Genomic DNA, 19627 nt, shown 5'->3' with positions numbered 1-19627 from the left:
CGGGGAATTTAGGGCGGACCGATGCGGTCACAGAGCACCTGGAGGGCTGTAGAGCAGAAGCAAGGCCCAGCTGGGACTGGACATCACCTGGGAGAGACCCCATGGCTGGCAGAGGAAGGAGAGCTTCTAGAAGGGTGCAAGGCAAGACCCAGTGCAGGAGGGCTCCGTGCACCAGGAGACTGAGCGCCATGGTGTCAGGCATGGCTGAGCCGGCACGGGACAAGACAGAGGGCCGAAGGCCAAAGACCCAGAGCAGAGGTTCCCAACCTTTTGTTGCCCACGCCCCTCCGAAGCATCTCTAAAATCCTGATGCTTGCCCCCGCCCGTGACTTATAATTGCCATTATTCCAAATGTAAACTCCTATTGGCTTGGAGGACACCTCAAAGGCCAGTGACTTGGTCTAAATAATCTTCCAAAGAACATGGCACCCATGAAAGAGAAAAATGAAAGAACAAAAGGACACTTGATGTAACGAGGAAGAAATAACCCCAAAATGTTAAAAAAATCACACTACCAAGTGATATCCAATTGGAACAAATAATCTTTTAAAACCTATCACGGAGAACTGAACTGCATCAATACGTCACCACAGATACTTCTATGCTGTACTTGTATCTGATGCCTCTAGAACCACAAGTCGTGCAAGAAATGCACCCTTAATAACTCCTTCTCAAATCAGGCCCCGTTCTTCCAAATTGTCCCACTGAGAACGGTTGGAACCACTGACCTAGACTGATAAAGCATTGGTAGGGGAATGAGCGGAACAGGCTCCCCAAGGGCAGCGTCCCAGGAATGTGCAACAGAGGGGTCCCAGTGGAGAAAGGAAAGCCTACGGGGAACCATGTTTGCCTCCAGGGAGGATATCACAATGCGGGTTCACAGGATGTGAGCAGAGGGCATTGGGCAAACATGCTGATGCAGGACAGTATATGGAGGCCAAGGAGACTGCACTGGGCTGTGAAGAAGGTGGGCAATGACTTAAGGAGCACACTACATGACGGGTTTCAGCCAGGAGATGCAAAGACTGTGACTGCAGAAAAGTCACGTGGCACAGGAAGGACAGTTGTCTTGCTAGGTATGCGGTAGACAAGCAAAGAGGCATAGATGATGACCCCAGTGCCAAGAGCTAGGCCATCAGGTGAGCAGCTTCAAACTGTGGGAGAGCGTAGTAGAGGAACAAATTCCAAGGGGGAAAAAGAGTGAGAAAGGACAGGGGGACCTACCAACGCACTGCACCCAAAGAATGGCAAAAAGGGCAACATGGACGGCCACTAGGACAAGGCAGCAAGTCTAAGCCCCTGAGTGACACCTGCTTGTGAAGGAACCCACCCAGGGGAAGATCACAGAGTAGTGGGTGAGGCCAAAGAGCAATGCCGGCCTGGTGGGATGAGGTTACAGGAGGATGAGGTGTGGAGAAGTGGCCCGTGCAAAAGCCTGGGGAGCACTGTGGCTGTGTGGAAGGATCATGCCAGGGCTCTGGCAGGAGGAATGAGGTAGAGAAAAGGGATAATATCGTGTGCTGAGAAGGTCCAAGTTGTGGACAGAGGTATCTATACTTCCACAAGGCATGAGAGTCATAAAGTCATGGAGGAACGAGTAGCTCATGTGTGTGCGTGCATTAGGATTGTGGTCGTGGCCTGAGGAAAAAGAAGAGTGTCTCTGCAGACTGGCACTTGGACAGGAATGGGGTGTGTGCAAGAGGACAGTGTGGGAATGGTGCCGATGCTGGGACCTTTGAGGAAAATGTGTCAATGGAAGGCTAGAGGCCCAAGGATGAGTGCGGCCCAGGAGTCAGGATGGGCTTCCACAGCAGTGATTCTTCCCTGGGGGGGGGGGGAGGGGGGAGGGATTTCCCCCCAGGGGGGGTGGGGTGGGTGGGCACGACCCCCAAGGGAGGCCTATCACAACATCCGAAGGGGGAGCAGCACACTGCTGCAAACCACAAAACCCAAAATAAAAATTCTAAAAAAAAAGAATACCCAAAGATGTTGCTGATAGGCCGCCTTGGGGGGTCATGCACCCTCGGGTGAGAATCACTGCGTGGAAGTGGCAGAGAGGAGACCTGGGCAGAGAGGTGAAGCATGAGCAGAGGGGCCCCTGAGTGGTAGAGATGGAGGCATGAGAGTCAAGAACGTCAGAATGGGGTCAAAGGACCCTGGACCAGGCAGACAGCGAGCCAATGGATGTAGCCAAGAAATGTCCTGGGAGGATAGGGGGTGGCACCCCGGGATTCGCCTGGAGTGAGTAGGGAGTGGAGCACCGAGCTTTGTTCCTGCAACTGAGGCCTCTTGAGGAGAAAGGCTGAGGGAGACACGAGTGACCAACGGGGAATTTAGGGCGGACCGATGCCGTCACAGAGCACCTGGAGGGCTGTAGAGCAGAAGCAAGGCCCAGCTGGGACTGGACATCACCTGGGAGAGACCCCATGGCTGGCAGAGGAAGGAGAGCTTCTAGAAGGGTGCAAGGCAAGACCCAGTGCAGGAGGGCTCCGTGCACCAGGAGACTGAGCGCCATGGTGTCAGGCATGGCTGAGCCGGCACGGGACAAGACAGAGGGCCGAAGGCCAAAGACCCAGAGCAGAGGTTCCCAACCTTTTGTTGCCCACGCCCCTCCGAAGCATCTCTAAAATCCTGATGCTTGCCCCCGCCCGTGACTTATAATTGCCATTATTCCAAATGTAAACTCCTATTGGCTTGGAGGACACCTCAAAGGCCAGTGACTTGGTCTAAATAATCTTCCAAAGAACATGGCACCCATGAAAGAGAAAAATGAAAGAACAAAAGGACACTTGAAGTAACGAGGAAGAAATAACCCCAAAATGTTAAAAAAAATCACACTACCAAGTGATATCCAATTGGAACAAATAATCTTTTAAAACCTATCACGGAGAACTGAACTGCATCAATACGTCACCACAGATACTTCTATGCTGTACTTGTATCTGATGCCTCTAGAACCACAAGTCGTGCAAGAAATGCACCCTTAATAACTCCTTCTCAAATCAGGCCCCGTTCTTCCAAATTGTCCCACTGAGAACGGTTGGAACCACTGACCTAGACTGATAAAGCATTGGTAGGGGAATGAGCGGAACAGGCTCCCCAAGGGCAGCGTCCCAGGAATGTGCAACAGAGGGGTCCCAGTGGAGAAAGGAAAGCCTACGGGGAACCATGTTTGCCTCCAGGGAGGAAATCACAATGCGGGTTCACAGGATGTGAGCAGAGGGCATTGGGCAAACATGCTGATGCAGGACAGTATATGGAGGCCAAGGAGACTGCACTGGGCTGTGAAGAAGGTGGGCAATGACTTAAGGAGCACACAGAACACTACATGACGGGTTTCAGCCAGGAGATGCAAAGACTGTGACTGCAGAAAAGTCACGTGGCACAGGAAGGACAGTTGTCTTGCTAGGTATGCGGTAGACAAGCAAAGAGGCATAGATGATGACCCCAGTGCCAAGAGCTAGGCCATCAGGTGAGCAGCTTCAAACTGTGGGAGAGCGTAGTAGAGGGAACAAATTCCAAGGGGGAAAAAGAGTGAGAAAGGACAGGGGGACCTACCAACGCACTGCACCCAAAGAATGGCAAAAAGGGCAACATGGACGGCCACTAGGACAAGGCAGCAAGTCTAAGCCCCTGAGTGACACCTGCTTGTGAAGGAACCCACCCAGGGGAAGATCACAGAGTAGTGGGTGAGGCCAAAGAGCAATGCCGGCCTGGTGGGATGAGGTCACAGGAGGATGAGGTGTGGAGAAGTGGCCCGTGCAAAAGCCTGGGGACCACTGTGGCTGTGTGGAAGGATCATGCCAGGGCTCTGGCAGGAGGAATGAGGTAGAGAAAAGGGATAATATCGTGTGCTGAGAAGGTCCAAGTTGTGGACAGAGGTATCAATACTTCCACAAGGCATGAGAGTCATAAAGTCATGGAGGAACGAGTAGCTCATGTGTGTGCGTGCATTAGGATTGTGGTCGTGGCCTGAGGAAAAAGAAGAGTGTCTCTGCAGACTGGCACTTGGACAGGAATGGGGTGTGTGCAAGAGGACAGTGTGGGAATGGTGCCGATGCTGGGACCCTTGAGGAAAATGTGTCAATGGAAGGCTAGAGGCCCAAGGATGAGTGCGGCCCAGGAGTCAGGATGGGCTTCCACAGCAGTGATTCTTCCCTGGGGGGGGTGGGGGAGGGGGGAGGGGATTTCCCCCCAGGGGGGGTGGGGTGGGTGGGCACGACCCCCAAGGGAGGCCTATCACAACATCCGAAGGGGGAGCAGCACACTGCTGCAAACCACAAAACCCAAAAAAAAAAAATTCTAAAAAAAAAGAATACCCAAAGATGTTGCTGATAGGCCGCCTTGGGGGGTCATGCACCCTCGGGTGAGAATCACTGTGTGGAAGTGGCAGAGAGGAGACCTGGGCAGAGAGGTGAAGCATGAGCAGAGGGGCCCCTGAGTGGTAGAGATGGAGGCATTAGAGTCAAGAACGTCAGAATGGGGTCAAAGGACCCTGGACCAGGCAGACAGCGAGCCAATGGATGTAGCCAAGAAATGTCCTGGGAGGATAGGGGGTGGCACCCCGGGATTCGCCTGGAGTGAGTAGGGAGTGGAGCACCGAGCTTTGTTCCTGCAACTGAGGCCTCTTGAGGAGAAAGGCTGAGGGAGACACGAGTGACCAACGGGGAATTTAGGGCGGACCGATGCGGTCACAGAGCACCTGGAGGGCTGTAGAGCAGAAGCAAGGCCCAGCTGGGACTGGACATCACCTGGGAGAGACCCCATGGCTGGCAGAGGAAGGAGAGCTTCTAGAAGGGTGCAAGGCAAGACCCAGTGCAGGAGGGCTCCGTGCACCAGGAGACTGAGCGCCATGGTGTCAGGCATGGCTGAGCCGGCACGGGACAAGACAGAGGGCAGAAGGCCAAAGACCCAGAGCAGAGGTTCCCAACCTTTTGTTGCCCACGCCCCTCCGAAGCATCTCTAAAATCCTGATGCTTGCCCCCGCCCGTGACTTATAATTGCCATTATTCCAAATGTAAACTCCTATTGGCTTGGAGGACACCTCAAAGGCCAGTGACTTGGTCTAAATAATCTTCCAAAGAACATGGCACCCATGAAAGAGAAAAATGAAAGAACAAAAGGACACTTGATGTAACGAGGAAGAAATAACCCCAAAATGTTAAAAAAAATCACACTACCAAGTGATATCCAATTGGAACAAATAATCTTTTAAAACCCATCACGGAGAACTGAACTGCATCAATACGTCACCACAGATACTTCTATGCTGTACTTGTATCTGATGCCTCTAGAACCACAAGTCGTGCAAGAAATGCACCCTTAATAACTCCTTCTCAAATCAGGCCCCGTTCTTCCAAATTGTCCCACTGAGAACGGTTGGAACCACTGACCTAGACTGATAAAGCATTGGTAGGGGAATGAGCGGAACAGGCTCCCCAAGGGCAGCGTCCCAGGAATGTGCAACAGAGGGGTCCCAGTGGAGAAAGGAAAGCCTACGGGGAACCATGTTTGCCTCCAGGGAGGAAATCACAATGCGGGTTCACAGGATGTGAGCAGAGGGCATTGGGCAAACATGCTGATGCAGGACAGTATATGGAGGCCAAGGAGACTGCACTGGGCTGTGAAGAAGGTGGGCAATGACTTAAGGAGCACACAGAACACTACATGACGGGTTTCAGCCAGGAGATGCAAACACTGTGACTGCAGAAAAGTCACGTGGCACAGGAAGGACAGTTGTCTTGCTAGGTATGCGGTAGACAAGCAAAGAGGCATAGATGATGACCCCAGTGCCAAGAGCTAGGCCATCAGGTGAGCAGCTTCAAACTGTGGGAGAGCGTAGTAGAGGGAACAAATTCCAAGGGGGAAAAAGAGTGAGAAAGGACAGGGGGACCTACCAACGCACTGCACCCAAAGAATGGCAAAAAGGGCAACATGGACGGCCACTAGGACAAGGCAGCAAGTCTAAGCCCCTGAGTGACACCTGCTTGTGAAGGAACCCACCCAGGGGAAGATCACAGAGTAGTGGGTGAGGCCAAAGAGCAATGCCGGCCTGGTGGGATGAGGTCACAGGAGGATGAGGTGTGGAGAAGTGGCCCGTGCAAAAGCCTGGGGACCACTGTGGCTGTGTGGAAGGATCATGCCAGGGCTCTGGCAGGAGGAATGAGGTAGAGAAAAGGGATAATATCGTGTGCTGAGAAGGTCCAAGTTGTGGACAGAGGTATCTATACTTCCACAAGGCATGAGAGTCATAAAGTCATGGAGGAACGAGTAGCTCATGTGTGTGCGTGCATTAGGATTGTGGTCGTGGCCTGAGGAAAAAGAAGAGTGTCTCTGCAGACTGGCACTTGGACAGGAATGGGGTGTGTGCAAGAGGACAGTGTGGGAATGGTGCCGATGCTGGGACCCTTGAGGAAAATGTGTCAATGGAAGGCTAGAGGCCCAAGGATGAGTGCGGCCCAGGAGTCAGGATGGGCTTCCACAGCAGTGATTCTTCCCTGGGGGGGGTGGGGGAGGGGGGAGGGGATTTCCCCCCAGGGGGGGTGGGGTGGGTGGGCACGACCCCCAAGGGAGGCCTATCACAACATCCGAAGGGGGAGCAGCACACTGCTGCAAACCACAAAACCCAAAAAAAAAAAATTCTAAAAAAAAAGAATACCCAAAGATGTTGCTGATAGGCCGCCTTGGGGGGTCATGCACCCTCGGGTGAGAATCACTGTGTGGAAGTGGCAGAGAGGAGACCTGGGCAGAGAGGTGAAGCATGAGCAGAGGGGCCCCTGAGTGGTAGAGATGGAGGCATGAGAGTCAAGAACGTCAGAATGGGGTCAAAGGACCCTGGACCAGGCAGACAGCGAGCCAATGGATGTAGCCAAGAAATGTCCTGGGAGGATAGGGGGTGGCACCCCGGGATTCGCCTGGAGTGAGTAGGGAGTGGAGCACCGAGCTTTGTTCCTGCAACTGAGGCCTCTTGAGGAGAAAGGCTGAGGGAGACACGAGTGACCAACGGGGAATTTAGGGCGGACCGATGCGGTCACAGAGCACCTGGAGGGCTGTAGAGCAGAAGCAAGGCCCAGCTGGGACTGGACATCACCTGGGAGAGACCCCATGGCTGGCAGAGGAAGGAGAGCTTCTAGAAGGGTGCAAGGCAAGACCCAGTGCAGGAGGGCTCCGTGCACCAGGAGACTGAGCGCCATGGTGTCAGGCATGGCTGAGCCGGCACGGGACAAGACAGAGGGCAGAAGGCCAAAGACCCAGAGCAGAGGTTCCCAACCTTTTGTTGCCCACGCCCCTCCGAAGCATCTCTAAAATCCTGATGCTTGCCCCCGCCCGTGACTTATAATTGCCATTATTCCAAATGTAAACTCCTATTGGCTTGGAGGACACCTCAAAGGCCAGTGACTTGGTCTAAATAATCTTCCAAAGAACATGGCACCCATGAAAGAGAAAAATGAAAGAACAAAAGGACACTTGATGTAACGAGGAAGAAATAACCCCAAAATGTTAAAAAAATCACACTACCAAGTGATATCCAATTGGAACAAATAATCTTTTAAAACCCATCACGGAGAACTGAACTGCATCAATACGTCACCACAGATACTTCTATGCTGTACTTGTATCTGATGCCTCTAGAACCACAAGTCGTGCAAGAAATGCACCCTTAATAACTCCTTCTCAAATCAGGCCCCGTTCTTCCAAATTGTCCCACTGAGAACGGTTGGAACCACTGACCTAGACTGATAAAGCATTGGTAGGGGAATGAGCGGAACAGGCTCCCCAAGGGCAGCGTCCCAGGAATGTGCAAGAGAGGGGTCCCAGTGGAGAAAGGAAAGCCTACGGGGAACCATGTTTGCCTCCAGGGAGGAAATCACAATGCGGGTTCACAGGATGTGAGCAGAGGGCATTGGGCAAACATGCTGATGCAGGACAGTATATGGAGGCCAAGGAGACTGCACTGGGCTGTGAAGAAGGTGGGCAATGACTTAAGGAGCACACAGAACACTACATGACGGGTTTCAGCCAGGAGATGCAAACACTGTGACTGCAGAAAAGTCACGTGGCACAGGAAGGACAGTTGTCTTGCTAGGTATGCGGTAGACAAGCAAAGAGGCATAGATGATGACCCCAGTGCCAAGAGCTAGGCCATCAGGTGAGCAGCTTCAAACTGTGGGAGAGCGTAGTAGAGGGAACAAATTCCAAGGGGGAAAAAGAGTGAGAAAGGACAGGGGGACCTACCAACGCACTGCACCCAAAGAATGGCAAAAAGGGCAACATGGACGGCCATTAGGACAAGGCAGCAAGTCTAAGCCCCTGAGTGACACCTGCTTGTGAAGGAACCCACCCAGGGGAAGATCACAGAGTAGTGGGTGAGGCCAAAGAGCAATGCCGGCCTGGTGGGATGAGGTCACAGGAGGATGAGGTGTGGAGAAGTGGCCCGTGCAAAAGCCTGGGGACCACTGTGGCTGTGTGGAAGGATCATGCCAGGGCTCTGGCAGGAGGAATGAGGTAGAGAAAAGGGATAATATCGTGTGCTGAGAAGGTCCAAGTTGTGGACAGAGGTATCTATACTTCCAGAAGGCATGAGAGTCATAAAGTCATGGAGGAACGAGTAGCTCATGTGTGTGCGTGCATTAGGATTGTGGTCGTGGCCTGAGGAAAAAGAAGAGTGTCTCTGCAGACTGGCACTTGGACAGGAATGGGGTGTGTGCAAGAGGACAGTGTGGGAATGGTGCCGATGCTGGGACCTTTGAGGAAAATGTGTCAATGGAAGGCTAGAGGCCCAAGGATGAGTGCGGCCCAGGAGTCAGGATGGGCTTCCACAGCAGTGATTCTTCCCTGGGGGGGGTGGGGGAGGGGGGAGGGGATTTCCCCCCAGGGGGGGTGGGGTGGGTGGGCACGACCCCCAAGGGAGGCCTATCACAACATCCGAAGGGGGAGCAGCACACTGCTGCAAACCACAAAACCCAAAAAAAAAAAATTCTAAAAAAAAAGAATACCCAAAGATGTTGCTGATAGGCCGCCTTGGGGGGTCATGCACCCTCGGGTGAGAATCACTGCGTGGAAGTGGCAGAGAGGAGACCTGGGCAGAGAGGTGAAGCATGAGCAGAGGGGCCCCTGAGTGGTAGAGATGGAGGCATGAGAGTCAAGAACGTCAGAATGGGGTCAAAGGACCCTGGACCAGGCAGACAGCGAGCCAATGGATGTAGCCAAGAAATGTCCTGGGAGGATAGGGGGTGGCACCCCGGGATTCGCCTGGAGTGAGTAGGGAGTGGAGCACCGAGCTTTGTTCCTGCAACTGAGGCCTCTTGAGGAGAAAGGCTGAGGGAGACACGAGTGACCAACGGGGAATTTAGGGCGGACCGATGCGGTCACAGAGCACCTGGAGGGCTGTAGAGCAGAAGCAAGGCCCAGCTGGGACTGGACATCACCTGGGAGAGACCCCATGGCTGGCAGAGGAAGGAGAGCTTCTAGAAGGGTGCAAGGCAAGACCCAGTGCAGGAGGGCTCCGTGCACCAGGAGACTGAGCGCCATGGTGTCAGGCATGGCTGAGCCGGCACGGGACAAGACAGAGGGCCGAAGGCCAAAGACCCAGAGCAGAGGTTCCCAACCTTTTGTTGCCCACGCCCCTCCGAAGCATCTCTAAAATCCTGATGCTTGCCCCCGCCCGTGACTTATAATTGCCATTATTCCAAATGTAAACTCCTATTGGCTTGGAGGACACCTCAAAGGCCAGTGACTTGGTCTAAATAATCTTCCAAAGAACATGGCACCCATGAAAGAGAAAAATGAAAGAACAAAAGGACACTTGAAGTAACGAGGAAGAAATAACCCCAAAATGTTAAAAAAATCACACTACCAAGTGATATCCAATTGGAACAAATAATCTTTTAAAACCCATCACGGAGAACTGAACTGCATCAATACGTCACCACAGATACTTCTATGCTGTACTTGTATCTGATGCCTCTAGAACCACAAGTCGTGCAAGAAATGCACCCTTAATAACTCCTTCTCAAATCAGGCCCCGTTCTTCCAAATTGTCCCACTGAGAACGGTTGGAACCACTGACCTAGACTGATAAAGCATTGGTAGGGGAATGAGCGGAACAGGCTCCCCAAGGGCAGCGTCCCAGGAATGTGCAACAGAGGGGTCCCAGTGGAGAAAGGAAAGCCTAGGGGAACCATGTTTGCCTCCAGGGAGGAAATCACAATGCGGGTTCACAGGATGTGAGCAGAGGGCATTGGGCAAACATGCTGATGCAGGACAGTATATGGAGGCCAAGGAGACTGCACTGGGCTGTGAAGAAGGTGGGCAATGACTTAAGGAGAACATAATACACTACATCAAATGTGTCAAACACAAGGCCCGCGGGCCAAATCCAGCCCGCCAGGCCTTGCAATGTGGCCCGCACCGCGCTGTCGTCACTGCACTCCGCTGTCAGTTTATGACATTGTCAGTTTATGACTATTCAGTAAACCATTTGTCCCGCGATTTTGGCTCGATTTTAGATTTTGGCCCCTTCTCTGATTGAGTTCGACACCCCTACTACATGATGGGTTTCAGCCAGGAGATGCAAAGACTGTGACTGCAGAAAAGTCACGTGGCACAGGAAGAACAGTTGTCTTGCTAGGTATGCGGTAGACAAGCAAAGAGGCATAGATGATGATCCCAGTGCCAAGAGCTAGGCCATCAGGTGACCAGCTTCAAACTGTGGGAGAGCGTAGTAGAGGGGACAAATTCCAAGGGGGAAAAAGAGTGAGAAAGGACAGGGGGACCTACCAACGCACTGCACCCAAAGAATGGCAAAAAGGGCAACATGGACGGCCACTAGGACAAGGCAGCAAGTCTAAGCCCCTGAGTGACACCTGCTTGTGAAGGAACCCACCCAGGGGAAGATCACAGAGTAGTGGGTGAGGCCAAAGAGCAATGCCGGCCTGGTGGGATGAGGTCACAGGAGGATGAGGTGTGGTGAATTGGCACTTGGAAAAGTCTAGGGAGCACTCCCTCAATGCTTGACTTGGCGAGGTGAGGAGAGGTCACAGAGAAGGCAGGTAAGCTACCACCATTTTTTAATGGTGGACCCAAAAAGATAAGGCCCTTGGTACAGCAGATAGAGTCTGAAGAACCCTCTTATGGAAAAATTGCTTGCTATGGTGGAAAGCAGACTGCTACTGAGGAGAAGTGCACAGGTCATGGAAGGACCAAACAATCCTTCACCTGACCATAGGTCAGAGCAGAAGTACGATGTGAGTTTGAAGTTAAGGGGAGGGTTGCTGGACCAAGGGTGGAAAACATCACGAGTGCATAAGCTAGTATCAATTTCCACCATGGGGGATAGAGAAATAGAGACAGAGACCGAGAGGAAAAGCGAGAGATATTGGAATCTCAGACAGCTGTGAGACGATGTATGTGGGTTTGAGAGTTTGGTCAATGGAGATGACTGCAAAGGAGATGGCCACCAGCTGGCATAGAACACGTGTTAGACTCGTAAGAATATGAGAGCACTGAGGTTTGGAAATCACAGAGTAAAATCGAATGGTGGGATTATTACAAAGATATGAATATTGTAATGGCAATAGAGCTCAGGTCTGCAGAAGGGTAGCATGAATCTAACTGAGGAAGTAAGGTAGGAACAGAGTTGAGCAGAGCAAAGACAAGACGATGTGTTCCAGGCATTGGAACTACCGGGGACCAGGATGGCTCTGTGAAAGGATCTTGCCAGGGCTCTGGGCCGAGAAAAGGGATAATGTCGTGTGCTGAGAAGGTCCAAGTTGTGGACAGAGGTACTTCCACAAGGCATGAGAGTCATACAGTCAGGGAGGAACGAGTAGCTCATGTGTGTGCATGCATTAGGATTGTGGTCGTGGCCTGAGGAAAAATAAGAGTGTCTCTGCAGACTGGCATTTGGACAGGAATGGGGTGTGTGCAAGAGGACAGTGTCCGGACAATGTGGGAATGGTGCCGATGCTGGGACCTTTGAGGAAAATGTGTCAATGGAAGGCTAGAGGCCCAAGGATGAGTGCGGCCCAGGAGTCAGGATGGGCTTCCACAGCAGTGATTCTTCCCTGGGGGGGGTGGGGGAGGGGGGAGGGGATTTCCCCCCAGGGGGGTGGGGTGGGTGGGCACGACCCCCAAGGGAGGCCTATCACAACATCCGAAGGGGGAGCAGCACACTGCTGCAAACCACAAAAACCAAAAAAAAAATTCTAAAAAAAAAGGATACCCAAAGATGTTGCTGATAGGCCGCCTTGGGGGGTCATGCACCCTCGGGTGAGAATCACTGCGTGGAAGTGGCAGAGAGGAGACCTGGGCAGAGAGGTGAAGCATGAGCAGAGGGGCCCCTGAGTGGTAGAGATGGAGGCATGAGAGTAAGAACGTCAGAATGGGGTCAAAGGACCCTGGACCAGGCAGACAGCGAGCCAATGGATGTAGCCAAGAAATGTCCTGGGAGGATAGGGGGTGGCACCCCGGGATTCACCTGGAGTGAATAGGGAGTGTTGCAGCAGTTAAGGGCTTGTTATGTGTGCCTGCTGGGACAAGGGAATATTTGATGGTTGTTGTGGCAGGAAGAATTGCCAGCCCTGTTGGTAGATTGCACTGAAGAATTTGCATGTGGGAAAGATATGCCTGGTTTTGTGAAAGGGGAGGTATGTTAATAGCCAGTCGTTGTTCCCATTTGAATGCTATGGTGTCAAACTCGTAGTTATGAGCTATAGGGGCAAGAATGATACCAGAAGGTGACAGGTTGAGTGTGTGATGATAACATTAGAAATTCCTGTGTGTTTGATGAAAGGCAGATTGGTTACAAGATGAATGGGTAGGTGAACATGGAGGTTTTAATCTGGGTATCTTGTTCAGTTTTCTAATTGGTCATATTGGAGGAATATAGATATAAGGCTAGAGTGATACAAATTCTAGTGTTAAAAGCAGGGGAAGTTGTGGTAAAAGTAATGTTCTATCCTTCTAACATGTGATTAAAAATTGAAATTATGTGCTTTATCTCTACAGAATGTAAGTTTTACCAAGGGTCATTAATATGAATCCTAGTGAGAAGATGGAGATGAGTCAAAGTAAAAAAAAACTCCGAGATCAATTCCTTAATTCAAGGTGTAGATTTAATACTGAGTGTCAGGAGTTAATATTGTTAAACCTGAACAACAAATAATGAACAGTCTACAGATTCAGAAAAAAATTCAGCTTCCATCACATTCCTATAGTTGGTCAAATTTACGTGGAGGTTTACAGAAGTGTAGGCAGAAAATTGAGAACTAAAGTATATATGAAAGAGTTATGAATTGTTAATTGGGAGGCAGCATCCCTAATAAAAAACAAAGCAACTCATTTTGATATAGTATGAAACTTTTTCTTAGTATGTATATTTTCTATTGAAGACTTTTTAAATGAGTTCTTTAAGTTTGCTGAAATGTTTTGAGATGAGACATATAATGCAGTCAGGCCTGATAGTCCCATAATAAAAGCAATATAGGGATTAGAACAGTTCTGCATAGGTAATGGGACACAAAGTTAAAATAGAGAAGAGATCCAAAGTGGGCAGAATTTTGTAGACTGTTGCTTATATATATTGTTATAGATGTAATAACTACTAAGAAGAAAGTTAAGTTTCTGAATGAGAAAGGTTGCTAAGGAAGAATGCTGCCTTAATGCTTTTCTTAAAATTTATGAGTAAAACAGTAATTGTTAAAGGCTAGAATATAAAAGTAGGACTAAATGAATTGAGACTTACTCTTTCCACAAACTGCCTATAAATTGACAGAAGGAGTTATGGTGCTATCTTGATGTTGGGTTAAAGCACATTTTTTTCAGATGGTGTAGAATTTTTGGTACACTTATCAAGTAAAGGAGAATGGGAAAGTTTAAAGACACAGCAAAGGCAAGAATAATTGAATAATTTTCTAGACGAGATTAGGAGTGTGTCTCTTCAACTGTGGAAGACTTAATTTTTTAAGAGGATAAAGGAAGAAAGTAGACAGTTCCAGAATTGAACCGAAAATAACTCCTGTTTATTGAGTATTTACTACATGTCTGGCACTATGCTAATAAATTTATTTAATGGTATTTCATCCTTTCAACAATCCTGAAAGGTTTACAGAGGTCAAATAGCTTGTCCAAGGTTACACAGTCTATATGGAGCAGAGTCAGAATTCAAAACCCAATTTGTGTAGCTCTATTACCTATATTTCTTTCTATTATGCTATATAATTTTCAAGTTGAAGGAAATCATGATCTATATAATTTATTTCCCCCTTTTTGATTATAAGGAAAGTTTATTTTCTGAGATGAGACAAAGTAGAGTTGATGTGTAGATATTCAGGTGATAGGAATATTTGCAATGGGAAAAGGAAGGGGTGGGTAAAAGACTTTTATTACCATCTATGTCCTGGTATTTTATTTCTATTCATTGTACAGCAAAGATTTTGGATTGGCCATAGATTAAAAATTTTAGAGTTTCTGACAAAAACAAAGGAATAGAAAGGAATTTGTTTTTAAGCAGGTAGATCTGATGGGTCAAATATAAAGCAGTTTGAAAAGCCCAAGTGTAGAGATTTTTCTCCAAGATGGGATCACAAGAGATTATAACGGACTTTAAGCATCAAATCAACAAACCCTTTGAATTTAATAGGAAAAAAAAATCTCCAAATGCCAAATTTTTATTAATAAAATATAAATAAACCATTAAGCAAAAGAGCCCACAGCCAGCAGATCAAAGGTTGAAACCTCTGGGCTAATTTGTAATATACACATTTTTTATAAGAAATTAACCCCTCACTACAAGAGGGGTCAGAAAAACCTCCCCTGTACCTACTCTCTTAGTAGAAAAGTTTGTTGTTGTTGTTGTTGTTGTTGTTGTTTTTATTGTTGTTATTTCCTCCTGAACTGTATGTGATTGCTGTAATTTCAATGCTGTTGTTTTATGTATTTTGATATTGTAAAATTGTATTTACTGTATTCTGTTAAGACATTCCCTGGGGTCTGTGAGGCACCCAAGTTATCAGTTATCCAAGTGAGCCTGGAAAGGGAAGAGCTAGTGTTCTCATTTGGGAAAAGCTTGATTCTTCGATGGGTTCAAGCATTTTGCTTCCCTTTAAAATTAAGTGGTGAAGTAATGGCTTTTCTTAAAAAAGCAGAAGCTTGGTGAGAAGCACCACAGGAGGAATAATTAGGAAATAAGCAGAGGAGACCACTTGAGAAAACTGATAAAAGTGCAGATTATCCCAGGATGGTGACAGAAGCCACAGGACTACTTTAAGACTGGGCCCAAATACTGGTTTGGAACAAGAGTAAATAAAACTACTTTTACTTAAGATACAGCTAACTATGTTTCTGGCTGGTGGGCATACTTTAGAAAAGTCTAACTAGAGGGGAGTAGACCAGGAGAGAAAGTGAAGCTAAAAGGGAATGGAACAAGAGAAACCTCATTAAGGGATAAGGGAGGTAATGAAAGGTTAAAGTTGGACGGCCTCGAGCTTGAAGGAGAAATCCTAGAGGCCAGATAGGAAAGTGCCTTCCTAACCCAGCGGGTTATGGATCCAGGGTGGCTGCACCCCAGGGTCAGAGGGAACAACCTGGGATTCAGACCCAGCAACTGTGCCAATTTGAATCTACCTCGTGCTAGAGTGAGTAGCCTGGTCTATCATCCAACACAGATACGATTAGGCAGGGGTTCCCAGAACTAACATCTAAAAAGGGAGCTTGGAAAGGGGCTAAAAGAAGGCAGGGTAAGCCCCTAATGTAATTGAATGATGACCAGAGATAACAATTCACTAGTACTTTTACGATTTCTTGTAACTGTGTACCTTCCTCAATATTTGTTAACTATTATCTGTTGTTTTTCCTGTACTAGTAAAATTTTTTTCCCCTGTATCAGCAGTAAAAATTGTTTTTCCTGTACTAGTAGTAAAAAATTGTATTTTCCTGTACTAGAAGTAAAAATTGCTTTTTCCTGTACTAGAAGTAAAAAGTGTTTTTTCCAGTACTACTAATAAAAGTTGTTTAAAACATAAATGCAATGTGTGTGCATATTTCTGTGAAAACCAGGTAACCATTGTGAGTACTCCTTAGTGAATATGGAAAGAGAAGAAGCACTCAGGTGGGAAAATGGGGAAAATATATCATCAAGCACAACACACACTAGACATTTGCAAGAGATAGGTTAGAAGACCTCAAATCCCCAAACCTGTAAATACTATTATGGGCACTAGAAGCTACCCACCCCATTCCTACCCAGACTCCACATGAATCAAGGAAAGAATTATAAAGCCTTTTTTCAACATGGACACACACAACATAGACATTTACTGGACTGAGACATACTCTTAGATGCCAGCCTTATGGTATAGCAGTGGTTACCAACTGGTGGTTTGAAAGGTTGGCAACTGCTGGCAGACCCTCACAGACAATATGTTTTAAAATGCCATGAATCTACTAATAAAAAACCCTTACGAAGTCCTGGAAAGAAACACCAGGGAGAAGAGAGTCGTGCTCCTTCCTAGGACACATCAGGCAGAGGAACCCTTATCAGTGGTTACACTGTTCTACCAGAAAGCCTGCAGTCCTTCTGGGGCTACCCTTGTATGCATTCAGTTTCTCCTTTAAGATTAAATATCCAGCAAATTTTACTTAGAGGTTTAGTTATAAATAATATTTCTGCAGCACTAATTATATTATATAACTATAAATACACCATCACTGTCATTATATTTAATTCTAGAAAAGAACCATATTCTTGAACCCCAAAAGTTGTCCAGACATTTAAGAGCTCAAGTGGAAATGCATTCTTAATCACGGAAGTATCTCTTCCCTTCTGCGGGTTAGTACCTGCTGAAGAGTCATCATCAGGCAAACGAACAAGAGTGTAACATATTCCTGGTTGATTATAAGTGAGGCTGGGGACTGGGATACAACACAGCACTTCATAGGAATCTGATGGTTCCACCTGCACTGTCACTTTCTCCAGTAGCTGGTCATTGAGAGTGTTGGTACAATCAAACTGAAAAGTCAGCAAACAGAAAAACATTATGAAGGATAAGAAAGGTTTGCAAGCAAGTTGTTCCTTCCTAACCATAACACATAACTCAGTTCTGGAATTCACCAACCTTTCCTCTCCAAACAGTACTGCAGGTCTCCTCCTAAGGTTTTTCTTTAGGTCACATATGTCAAACACAAGGCCCGCGGGCCAAATCCAGCCCGCCAGGCCTTGCAATGTGGCCCGCACCACGCTGTCATCACTGCACTCCACTGTCAGTTTATGACATTGTCAGTTTATGACTGTTCAGTAAACCATTCGGCCCGCGATTTAGGCTGGATTTTAGATTTTGGCCCCTTCTCTGATTGAGTTCGACACCCCTACTTTAGGTAATAGGGATAGCCTTATCCTTGAAGCTTTGGGGTTTATATTATTCACTTGTTTGTTTTTCTCTTTCCTGTGACTTAGTTCTACCAAACAAGATGGCAGGTGTTTAATGGAGTTCAATTGATTCTTAGAAGCTAAGCTTTTACCCCTATGTTAAATGATGATTATTCTTTAGCAGCTTATACTTTATGTTGTGAAACTTTTCCAGATTTTTTTTTAAGTCCTTTTAGTTTTTAACCCATCATACGAAGGCATCTCTGTAGCCATGGGAAGGAAAACCAGAAATGCTGCCAAGTTCTTTTCCTTCTCTATAAAAGGAACTACTAGAATCACAATTACAAGGGAGTTAATACTCTCCAAGTCCAGTAAGCTCCCATAGAGACTGGGTAGGGAACTTATCTCACCTGGAACACAAGGTGATTGGTAAACGTGTGCTTGACACAACGAACAAAGTATTCGGTCTCTGCTTCTGTAAGCTGAACAGGCTCAGAAGATTTGAACAAGGGTCCCAGATTCATAAACTCAGGGATAGCAGCCAATTGTTCTATCAAGAAAAAAGGAAATAAGAAAGAAAACAAGATGAGATGATGACCCAAAATAAGAATAATCTAGGACATTATTCTAGATGCTTACAATGTTTTAAGTTTCCATTATCTAACTAATAATTAAACTCTGATATATCCCCAAGCTTTAATAAATTAATATTTTACGAGTTTATATACCCAATTACTAAAAGCACAAAACTATCTATTCCTAATTTCTTAGAATTTGAATTCCCTGTCAACTAGGTTATGAAGAACAACATTCCCAGTTAGCACATTAGCTATGGCAACTGTAACGCCCCATGGACTTCAGATAGATAGCCCCAGCAACTCTAGCCTGTAACAGCAACTATCACCTATAACAACAAATATTTAATCACACAAAGATTTCCTGCACTGGAAATTCATCAAACTGAATGAAAGTAGTGCACTTCGTTATATTTATAATGCCTACAGTGTAGACTATTATTCCTACCCATCAATTTATCATACCTTGGAAAATGTCTTGCCAGGAAGGAGCCAACTTCTCTGACTTAGTAGCCACAAGTGTGATTTCTAAAAAGAGAGATATGAGCAATCAAGTGAGTTTTCCTCCCACTATCAAGTTGAAAATGCAGATAGTAAGACATCAGGGCAGAAATTTCTAGACTACATAAAAGAATCCATTGCTAAAAACACCAGTAGGCTTCTTCACCTTTTTTTAGAGAGATGTTCAAATTAAAATGTATTTAGTGAACATATTTTGCGATATAATAAACTAAGCCCTAAAAATAGTATTTGCTTTAAATGGGTGAGAATGTACAAAAAATTCTTAAAAGAAGAACTATTTATAAAACAAGTCTTCTCATGATTCAAACAGGAAAAATTACTTATATAGTATCAACAGAAAAACTGAAAAGGTTCGAAGTTAAGAATATTCTTTCTCAGTTCTGACCACTAAACATTTCTCCCTCCCTCCCTCCCTCCCTCCCTCCCTTCCTCCCTTCCTCCCTCTCCTCCTCCTCCTCCTCCTCCTCCTCCTCCTCCTCCTCCTCCTCCTCCTTCTTCTTTCTTTCTCTCTCTCTCTCTCTCTCTCTCTCTCTCTCTCTCTCTCTCTCTCTTTCTCTCTCTCTCTCTCTCTCTCTCTCTCTTTCTTTTATAGTTAGCTACCCCTTGGGAACATTTTTTATGATCTTGTCCCATACATTCTTTCAAGACAAACTTCCAATAGTAAAATTAAGAAATTACCAACTTCAGAAAATAAAAACAGGAGGTAACAGCACAATTGCTGCTCTGAGACACACAGTGACAGCTAACTTCAGTGCTGCAATACTGAGCATGGAAAAAGAAAAAACTTTCAATCTGGCCACACTTCATATTTGAGCTTTATGTGAAAACCAGGAAAATAATTTAAAACCTAACTTAAAATATCACCCAACACACTTCTAAAAAGATTTAGAAATACAGAGTGACAATTAAGTGAACAAAGGAGGTATTGGAGGAAATGTGCTAATAACACTACTTAAACATAGAAACACTAAGAGTTTTACCTGCTTTCTGTTCAAAGGCAGGAGCATTGGCAGGAGGAATAGATTTCATGTCGAAGGGCTTTTCTGAAGGCTCCAATGTATACTGATGTAAAGCTTTTTCCATCCCTGGTATAGACACTGTCAGACCTATGAAATGGAGAAATCTCAGCATTATAACTTCTTGCCAATGCTAGGATCCAGATAGG

At 47.0% G+C, this 19627-nt stretch overlaps 1 protein-coding gene across 1 annotated transcript in view; it reads right to left on the bottom strand.

Annotated features, from left to right (window-relative positions):
- COPG2 (COPI coat complex subunit gamma 2) overlaps positions 1–19627 on the bottom strand; it is a 363341-nt gene that overhangs the window by 256730 nt on the left and 86984 nt on the right. Inside the window, exons 17-20 of the mRNA XM_084897194.1 lie at positions 19443–19568; positions 18406–18468; positions 17776–17915; positions 16837–17008 (exon numbers count right to left, since the gene is read on the bottom strand). Coding sequence (XP_084753320.1) covers positions 16837–17008; positions 17776–17915; positions 18406–18468; positions 19443–19568 — 501 coding nt within the window. The remainder of the gene's footprint in view (positions 1–16836; positions 17009–17775; positions 17916–18405; positions 18469–19442; positions 19569–19627) is intronic.

The sequence above is a fragment of the Pipistrellus hanaki genome (genome assembly GCF_964339955.1).
Source record: "Pipistrellus hanaki genome assembly, chromosome: 10".
Classification (NCBI taxonomy): Eukaryota; Metazoa; Chordata; class Mammalia; order Chiroptera; family Vespertilionidae; genus Pipistrellus; species Pipistrellus hanaki.
The sequence above is the reverse complement of the archived record's forward strand: the minus strand, read 5'-3'. Positions and strand labels throughout refer to the sequence as shown.